The 10,086-nt window shown below is 38.0% G+C and overlaps 1 protein-coding gene across 1 annotated transcript; it reads left to right on the forward strand.

Annotated features, from left to right (window-relative positions):
* Positions 1 to 282: 282 nt before the first annotated feature.
* SCRG1 (stimulator of chondrogenesis 1) lies at positions 283 to 8,004 on the forward strand. Its single transcript, XM_021552468.2, has 3 exons — positions 283 to 400; positions 4,894 to 5,159; positions 6,696 to 8,004. Exons 2-3 carry the CDS (start codon positions 4,921 to 4,923, stop codon positions 6,748 to 6,750), a joined length of 294 nt encoding a protein of 97 aa, XP_021408143.1. The 5' UTR covers positions 283 to 400; positions 4,894 to 4,920; the 3' UTR covers positions 6,751 to 8,004.
* The last annotated feature ends 2,082 nt before the right edge of the window (positions 8,005 to 10,086 follow it).

Here is a 10,086-nt window from a genome sequence, read left to right on the forward strand (position 1 = left end):
ATGAAAACATGATTTCTGGCTGTGCAACCCCAGAAAACTTCTCCTTCCCATTTCCCCTCTTGTTCTGGATGTTATGCTTTGCTCTTTGAGGAGACACCTTTGCATCAGAACCTGGATGAACTAATTGTTTCCTGCTAGAAGGGATATGTTAAATTTATGCCCCAAGACTAGGCTGGCAGTGAGCAAAAGGAGGCTCCTGAAGCCCACCCTCTGACCCACTGCTGGAGAACTGTGCTGATCACTCACAGGCAGAAGTCAGGACAAACAAAGGGCTGTTTGTACAGCATCTCCCATCAGCCCTCCCTCCCTCTGCTCATCCCGCTAGCTCTGGCTCTCTCTGGGTACATCTAAAAAGATACAGCTGCCAAGAAAGTGGAAGGGAGTGAACGAGAGGATAAAGGTACGTTTTGCTCCTGAAATTATCCTTGTCTACCTGTTCCTTCTAATTACAGAGCACAGAATTAGAAATACATATGGGAACATGCAGAAGAAGATTGGGAGAAGCTGTTATATCGCAGGCAAGAGGTACCATTCAAGAGAGTTGCATGGCTGGGATCCAGATCAAAATAATTCTTTTACTATCTTGCTTTTCTTCAAAGTTGGGTACTACATATGAACAGCTGAAGTCACTAAATATACTATATTGCCTTCCAGTGCTCAATATAATATGGAGAGAGGTGTCTTCCCAATGAATTGCTGTCTGAAAGAAAACTAATTGGGGTTTCATGAGAACTCAGTTTCTGGAAAGAATCATGGTATTGATGACAATTACAAAGCAGTAATTCACAGAATTAGTCCTCAGTGGAATAGCTACTGTCCTTACAGTGCACCAACTGTTCAAGCAAAATAGATTTGACAATTTTTTTAATGGAAAAAAATTCTTCAAAATATTATCAGTTATGCCGTTCTTGTGTAATGATTTTTTAGTAATGTAGTAAAAAAAAAGCTATCAAGCATTAACTCACCTAAATACTGAATACTCAGCATCTTACAGGTGTTTGTGAAAGGCAACTTTACAAATAAATAAACACTAAAATATATTTCATTTGGAATAAGTGAAACAATTTTAATATATATATGCTTTTTAAGTGCAACTTGTTAACCTGGCACATGCCACTGGACAAACTGGAAAAGAACATACACCAAAAGTGTACCAATGAATGTATTTCTTGTTTTCAACATTAGGCAACTAGAAATACAGCCTATTTAAGGGGAAAATAAGGATATATTTAATGAAGGATTGATATTTTTAATGGTTGATAGACCAACCTAAAAATATTTCTATTTCCCCAACCATGCAGGATCTCTAGAAGTGCTGGAATACACATTTTGTGCCATTTTTCAGTTTTCTCTGTTTCTGATACTTGATCTCTTACTGATACTGTGTGACCTTTAAAGGACATCACTTCTCATGAACTATTACCCTGCTGTTCTTGGACAAGGAGGCTGAGACCTGGGGTTTTCTCCAGTCTGATTACCTTTGCATCTAGCAGATCCGAAGACTAGATGGTGCCAAATTGCCTGCCAAGATAATTCAAACACTCTCAGCTGAACAAGCAGAGACAGCACTAATTCCTAACTCATTATGCATATTCCCAATATAACAATTTTCCTTTATGAAAAGCTCCAAACTATTTTAAAACACTTGTATTCCCAGGTGTACTTGGTGTTAAACCTTACTTACCCCACGTCAAAATAATCAAAATAATTAACTAAAAAGAACTTATGCAAATGCAAAGAGCTAATTTTCACTATTTTTAGATGACTTTACGCCTTCTAGACTTTGAAATGATAAAATCTTGATAGAGCAAGCTGGTCAGGCTTAGCATGCCCGGCATTGCTATCTTTTCAGAAGGCTTTATAAAATAAAAAACTGTAAGAGGATGCTTGCTGGCAATGAACGAGTCTTTGAGCCACATTAGCGATTGGATTTGCTCATCACATTTTCCTGACTTGTTTTATGAGAAAAGCTTACCTTCTGTGCTATGCAACAGCAGACAATGCCTTTGACACTCATTTTGAACTAAACATGCACATACTAGCTCTGTTCTTTACCCAGGCAATCAGTGACATTCCAACATCTCTTCAACCACACTCAGGAACAAAGTTGCAGCAGTTTGTCAGCCAGAGATGCTGCATCTGAAAGGTCTGCATCGATCCTGTGCAGAGAGCTGACGAAACACTTCAGCTCCTTGGCAATTTTTCAACTGCAAATAGGGACTGTTCTCCCCCAAGAAAGAAATACCCATTTGAAGAAAGGTCTTTCGACAAAAAAGTTTCTGTTTGGTTATGATCTGGAAAAAAAAAAAACAAACAACCCAAAGGAAATGTTTAAGTAGAAACAAAATTATAATTTTTTTTCCAAATAATAACAATATTTATCATTGGTAAGATGCATAACTGGTCAGATGTGCTGTCTATCCATAGCTCTCCAGCATGTTGACTTTGGTAATATTGATTTTAGCACCCACCCATAGAAACCCTCCTGATGACACACTACAGTAATATCCTATTATTTTTATTAAATGGCAAGTAGTGTGTTACAGAATCACTTAAAAACTGTAGGTCATACTTTTTGAATCTAGCAATTTGACAGTGTATAGAGAATGCATTATTTTCAGGATGAATGTGCCTATTTTTCAGGAAGTGAATTTCTACAAATTTTGAGGAGGTAGGCAGCTGGCAACAGAGTCAAATGAGCATTTCAGCTGAACTCCAGGTAGGGAAAGATCACCTGAATTATTAGAAATTTTTAAAAAGTTCACAAGAGCAAGGTATCATGAATGCCTCATCATCAGTTGAAGAGCACAGAATAATCCAGTCACAGGAAACAAAGGTATAAACCCCCTGCTTATTAATTTTCTCTTTCATGGAAATTTTCTTCCATTAAATACTTAAATAATTAAGCCCAACTTTGAACAGAAGATTAAACTGTACTCCCTGACACTGGCATTTATCTAGGTATATTATCAACAAATTTTTTCTCTTTAAGCATTAGACTTCTCTGAGCAGAACCCTCATAACTAAGTGTTTATACTCCTACAAAATAAAACCATGAATATAATAATACAGATTCTACACTCAAGTCTAAAAAACACTAGGCAATGTTTACTTGAGTAGTACTTTTGAGGTCTAAAACTAATAAAGACAATATGTTATTCAATACTGCACTCTGAGGTAATTAAAAATAGATCCCCAAGGCTCCATTACTAGTAGTTTATAGGAGTCTTCTACTTAAAAGTTCCCATGGAACTTTTTTAGTTCATGGAAACTAAAATGAATTATTAAATGAATTTTTCTTTGACAACAGAAGCCAAAAAAGTACAGAAGAGCTTATTCTCACTTCACTCATGTTCTTTAATATATTGGCTACATTTTAATGTTTTATTTCGCTACTGATGTTCAAAAAAACACCAAGTTTAAATATAAAAATAAATAACTAAAAAGCTTTGAGATGTTGTATTTTATCCCTAATATTAATCTAAATTTCCAGATTTTCTTACATGGCATTTTATTCATTGGCTGAAGAAATGCAAGATAAGATAGCTATAGTGGTAGAGAAAACTACCTGAGAAAAATGACTAAAAATACTATATATATTTAAAATTTTACTCTTTGTTTTTCAAGGGTAATGTCAAGATTTTTACAAAGTAATTAATATTATAGTCATATCTACAGCTGACATACCTCATTTTTTTCCTTATCTAGATAATAGCTCTACCATCTTCACCTTTGATAGTCTTTCATTAGATATTGTCTTACATCTTGTTATTTTTTGGGTTAGTCCATTCTAATCTTCAGCCCCACAGTGAAGACCAGGGCTGGCCCATAATGTCATGTCAGGGCATCAATTCCAGAGTGCCAACAAGATGAAGGACAGCAAAGTCTTCCTTAAGTCTTACACGAGAAAAATAACGAGTACACAGGGACAATGCTGGGCAGAGCTGGTCATTCTTTATTCTCATTTTCAGAGCAGAATTCCTATTTAAATTCAGTTAAGATAACAGATCCATTTTGTTTGAGCATGAGGAAAGGTAAAAAACCCACTCTCCTAATACCAATGAAAACTCAGCCGAAACATTGTTCAAAAGCCTAATTTAAAAGTGAATGTAAGTTCAAGGATCCAAAGCTTTGTGGCATGGTCAGACTGTGCAAAGTGGCACAGAACAGCAGAGCTCAACAATGGAAAGCCTAGTGGCCAGCAGGATTTTGCAAGGGATAATTTATCCCACCTTTTAAAAAGCCAGTTTAACTATAATGACCTCCAGGAGCAAGACTCAACTAAGCAGTCTGCAGTACTGAAAAAACCCAATAAAGAAGATTCTCCCTAATGCTGTATCATCCCAGAGCCCAGGACGTGGCAGCAGTGCAGACAGCTTCAGCTTCCTAGGCTGCTTAATGCCTCAGCTTCTCACACAGCCCATGACATGGGATTCAATCAGCCAGCAGTTTTTCCACAACTTTGATGGGGAAGGATACTATTTATTTTATGTGAGTGACTCTTGTTTTGACAGGCAAAGTGGCCAGGGAAGCAAGGACACACACACCCAGACATTTCCCCCTGGTTTTGCAGCAATCAATACAATCACTTACATCACCAAAAAAGCACGGCCAGCTCAAAGCAATTTTCTCAAGGTGAGAGGCCAAAGAAACAACAAAATTGCCAGCATCAGAAGCCTCCTTCTCAATGAAAGGATTCCCAAGGTTGTACAGAAAGTAATGAATATCACTATTGCTGCAATATTATTTACCTCCTAGGAGAAAACACTCTCCAGCACTCAGGCTCAAATGACCAAAACTTCACAGGAAAGAAAAATGCAAGGCAGAAAGCAAATCAGGGAAAGAGCTTTGTTCAGCAGCAATACCTGTGTCCTGTACCTCGTTTCTCTTTAGCACCCTGCTGTGGGGAGCTGGGCAGAAATGAAGCTGGTCTCAGTGCTGCTGCTGCTGCTGAGCACCCTCCTGGGTACCCCCGCGGCCCCTTCCCAGCGCCCTTCTTGTTACAAGAGAGCCCTCCAGGACCACAGCTGTCACACCATCCCCGAAGGCAAGGAGAACCTCCGACACGTTGATGATGGTCTGCAAGATCACTTTTGGGAAGGGAAGGGCTGTGAGGTGATCTGTTACTGCAACTTGAATGAATTGCTCTGCTGCCCAAAGTAAGATCATGCTCATTTCACGTAAACTCGTACAGTTCTTCACAACTGCCCATTATATTCACATCATTTTGCAGTTTCCACACACAGAAAAAGCTATCATTTTAAAGCAATTCCCCACTTCAGATGGACTGAAATTATATCAAGATATAGCCAATTTTCTGTTACCATCAGTTTTGAAGATATTTTTTTCACAGGCTCACATAGGACTTGCTTAGCATATTTTGTAAACCTCCCTGCACTATTAACAGGGACTTCAGCATTTGAATGACCCAAATTTTGACTCCTCTGTTTGATACAAACTAAGAATAACTACATCAAACACTTATTCACAGCATTTTACTAAAAATTAAGAAGTTTTCAGGACCAGAAAAAAGCCATATTTGATTTCTGTTCTGTGGAAGAGAACTGTATTGCTATTCTAAAGTGCATACATATAAGTCAGTTGAACAAGTAATTCAGTAAAAATAGCTGTTAAAGCAAAGGAGGGGCACAGGGGCTCACACATACTTGTATAAGGCAAGGCAAAGACTGAGCCCAAGAACACCAACACCTCCCTGGTTTGCTTGCACTGCTGACAAAGATGAACAGTGATGTTGTCACTGAGCATGGGGGTTTTGTTGTTGTTACATAAAAAGAACAAAACTGAGTTAAATAAACACCATCAGCCCATACTGGTTTTAGGTAATAAAATGTATTAAGACCTATTATTTTGTTCAGCTTTTCAGAAATATCTTTTCTTCAGTGAATTTAATTTAGAAATACCAACTGTTCGAAACTACTAATACTTCAGAGGCACCAAAATGTGATGGTATTACATAGGCAAGCAAAAATTAATTTTCATATGTGCTTCTCTTAACAGTCATTTCTCAAATCCCCTAAAATCCAATAAAGGCAACTTTTCAGCATTCCTGTAGGGGACTGAAGTTCAACCAAGTGGGAAAGACTTCTAAAGCTAAAAATCCCACGTTCAAACTGAGAGCAGGACAGAAGTAAGATGTTCATCTTTTTCTTTCTCTAAAGCCAGACATGGTGTCCTCACCCTGAAGCTCACTTTGGGTCTCTAGCTTCAACCTTTGAGGAGCATAGTAAAGCCTCTTCCTTTGATACAAATACAGAAGAAAATACTCCTTCCATCATCCTGAGGTACACAAGGCCTGCTTTGCATCTGTGCTCTCAGGACAAACTGCACTAAAACAGTATGTGTGCACATGCCAAAGTCCTTTATTTTGATAACATAACCTATTTGGTAAGTTTGTTTTCTCAAAGTTTAAATACCAGGGTGGAGTTCTGCAACCCGGTTAGCCAGTGAAGGTTTGGTCAGTGCTCCCACAGCAGGCTAGCAGAGGTAGAAAATGCAGTATCTTCATCCAGATCTGCAGTTGCATTTGCATTGCTGGAAGGACATCCCACAAACACAGTAATCCCACATACATCATGATACATGCTAAAAAATATCCACAGCGGGAAATGCATGTCATATTAAAGCTCAGATAAACCAATGATCTAATTGCTTAAATGTGTCATCCTATCTTTCAGGGATATTTTCTTTGGACCAAAGATATCTTTTGTGATCCCCTGCAACAGTCAATGATTCAAGTCTGCAAGTGAAGACAACAGACATCATTCTACGATCATGTAATAATGTTTTCAAGGGTAAAACAAAACTACCACTGACAAAGAAAACTTCTTTTCTAATCACAAGCCACTGCCTCACTTTACACTGTAGAAATAATTTCCTTTCTATACCTTTATGGAATATCAAATACATACGTTTTCTTTTCAAATCTGGTAGCTGATCTAATTTCCATAAAGCCATTTCCATGGTTTAACAGACTGTACAAACTCTTAATGTATCCTAATACTGCATACCCCAGCAAAAAGCATAACTCTTCTTACTCAGCACAATATCCTTATTTAGTCTGGACAAAGAATCTTCAAGCCTAAGCCTTCATGTTGTTTGGAACATGACTCTGAGAGCAACTTAAGGCAGTGCAGCTTCCCATTCCATTATTGCCATCACACTTTTAATGTCATTTTAAGCTGAAGCCACTCAGTCCCTAGCACTTCTGAAGAGAGGCTCCCATGTTCTTTTTAGGCATCTTAAATACATGCACATACAAAAGGCTTGTATTTCCATATTTGAAAGTATTTCACTGGAATAAAAAAAACCAGTAAAAATTGACATTAACACTACTAAAGCACACTTGGGTCTTATGTCTAACTGGTCACCTGCCTTGACTATGTAATCTCTAAACCCTTTAATTGCTTAATGATAGCACTGAACATTTAATAACATTAGGACAACAGATATTTTATTCAAGCTCTGTTTGAAATACAGTAAGTTAAAATGCTGGCTGTTTTAGGCTATCCCTGTAAGGCAATAGCTACAGAAAACACAGAGAAAATCATCTTAATATTTAAGAGGTATTGTGATCTATGAGATAGATACAAAGAGACATAGATTTTGGACCATCTCTGTTATCCAGCAATCTGCATTGGCAGGTGTTGAGAGGTGATCACATAATTTTAAGCAGTCACCTGAGCAAGCCAGGCTTACAGGCAGCAAGCCTGCCTTGCTGCTTTACACATAAAAAACTCTTTAGCTATCAAGTCAGTCACATGGAAAGAGTGCAGGACTGAAGGAACTGTGCAGTCTTCTCTACTCAAAAAATGCACTGTTCACCTAATAATTTTACACGTTGGCCCAAATTGCTACCACCAGTTTACCATGCTTACTTCATGTGCCAGTATGAATAGCACCATGGCTGTTCTTGTTGGTAAACAAGGGCTGGATACTGGATGAGCAGGTGATTATACACAGCCAGTAATAAACGTTTCAAGCAAATCTGTGTGTACTATTTTTGCCCTACTGACTTAAACAGTTTGTGTCACTAGGCTTTTTAAGCCTTGTTTGTGTAATTATTCAAGCAGATTAGAGTAATTTGGGCTTCCTACCAAATAATCAGTTGATAGTAAAATAAACCCCATAAATCTGGCAACCCAGGGAAAATATCCAAAGTCAGCGCTCTGCAAAAAAAACTTATGGTATGTGCTCTTGTGTGAAGTCCTCTACAAGCTTCTAGGGTATATAAACTTATGTTACTTGTGCCATCTAATTTCTACAAGAATCATGTTGCATATGCCTAGCATTCACAGCTCTGCAAAACAGTTGTAGCAAAAAAAAAAATGTTAACTCGGACACTAGGCCGAGTACTAAAGCTGGTGGCTTTTGGCTAAATTTCTTCCAAGACTCCTGGAAAATCCACAATTCACTGGAGCAAAACTTTGCCACTTGTCTTATGCAGCAAGATAGGGCCACTTAAGTTACTACTTTAAAACTGACTTTCTATAGAAACCTGCTTTTCCCCACTCCCCTCACACAACTTCATCCACAGGTGCTGCCAGGCCTAGGTGAGAACATTCAACGCTGTCACGCACTCAGAAAAAAACTTTATCCTTTGGATGTCCTATCCATTATTAGGATCCCTGGCTTTTTATGCAATTTGCACTTTGAAGGTAAGAAGCTTGAATGTGTGCAAAGGACATTTAGTGAACAAATTGACAGACCCTGTAGTGAAATGGCCATGAAAACGTATCTTCAAAGGAGCACCAATTTTAGCTGTCACTAGCTAGATATCACTGTCTTGAACTTAGGCCAGCACTGTAGAACTGTATTGTGGAAATACATAAAGCAGCATGAGTGAAAGAAATCATACCACCAGACAGACTGGGAAAGCAGCCCCTTTGAGGTTAGGGTTTATCATCATTCAGTCCTATGCAAGTCACAGGTCAAAAGAAGCCAAGTGAAGTATCTTAGTTATAGTGATGCCAGCAGAGTAGTAATTTTCAAAAAAAATCGAAATATTAACATCAAGCAGATTGTATCACAGACATACTGCTTTCTCATTTTTCCCAAATTAAGAAAAAGCTTATAGACATCTGATACGGTTGGGAGTTGCAATGAATGCTTACTGAACAAGCTAAAGCCATGTCCTCATCAGCTTTAAGATGAAAACTATTTTCCCTCAGCTTTTTATTCATCCTATGTGCACAGCTTTAAGCAGAAAGAAATCATATTCCACACACCACACATTTAGACTGGCACAATAGTTGACAATACAAGAAGTCATTCATAATATCATCTTCAACATCAGAGTTTTCTAAGACAATCAATTAAAAGCCTAAGTATTGCTGGATATTATTCTCCATAAGTTACCATAAGTTTTGGGTTCACTGAGAGGCAGTTATTTCTTTTAAACATGTCTGAGCTAATCCATGCAATGAAAAAGAAAGTGTGCCTGTTAGAAGAGGCTGTATTGACCCCACACAGGCTTGACTCATTCTCCAATTAAGTTCTTAGCAGCAGTTCATGCAGACAAATGGAGAAGTCAGCAGGTAAAGGATTTCTTTACTGAGTCGAAGATTTCTCAGCACAATAAGCTGCAGCAGTCTTTTCATCTGTACTTACAGCTTTGAAATTTGAGAGCTGCATTTTTTTTTCTATTTTAATATAGGAGCAGGAAGGCCTCAGTGCTTGGAAGCATGTATCTCAGCAATGACAAAATGAATAAATAAATCAGAAAAATCCTCCAATTCCTGTTTCCAAAGAGGGGGAAAAAAGCATTACTCAGCCATTTCTGCCCGGCTAAGAACAGAACTGGCACTTAAAGCCTTTCACCTTAGGAAAAAGAACCTATTGCCAAGTCTGCCACAGCTTTTTTTTTTTAAAGGCATTGCATCATGAGCACTTGAGGTATGCTTATAAATATATCCTTGCAACATTCTGACTGAAAAATATTTTAATATTATTACACAGTTCATCAAAGCTTAACTATTAAGTATAAGTATAATAGAATCACAGAATATGCTGAGCTGGATGGGACCTGTCAGGATTGAGTCCAACTCATTAAAATTACAGACACACCCA

The sequence above is a fragment of the Lonchura striata genome, chromosome 4 (genome assembly GCF_046129695.1).
Source record: "Lonchura striata isolate bLonStr1 chromosome 4, bLonStr1.mat, whole genome shotgun sequence".
NCBI classification, from domain to species: Eukaryota; Metazoa; Chordata; class Aves; order Passeriformes; family Estrildidae; genus Lonchura; species Lonchura striata.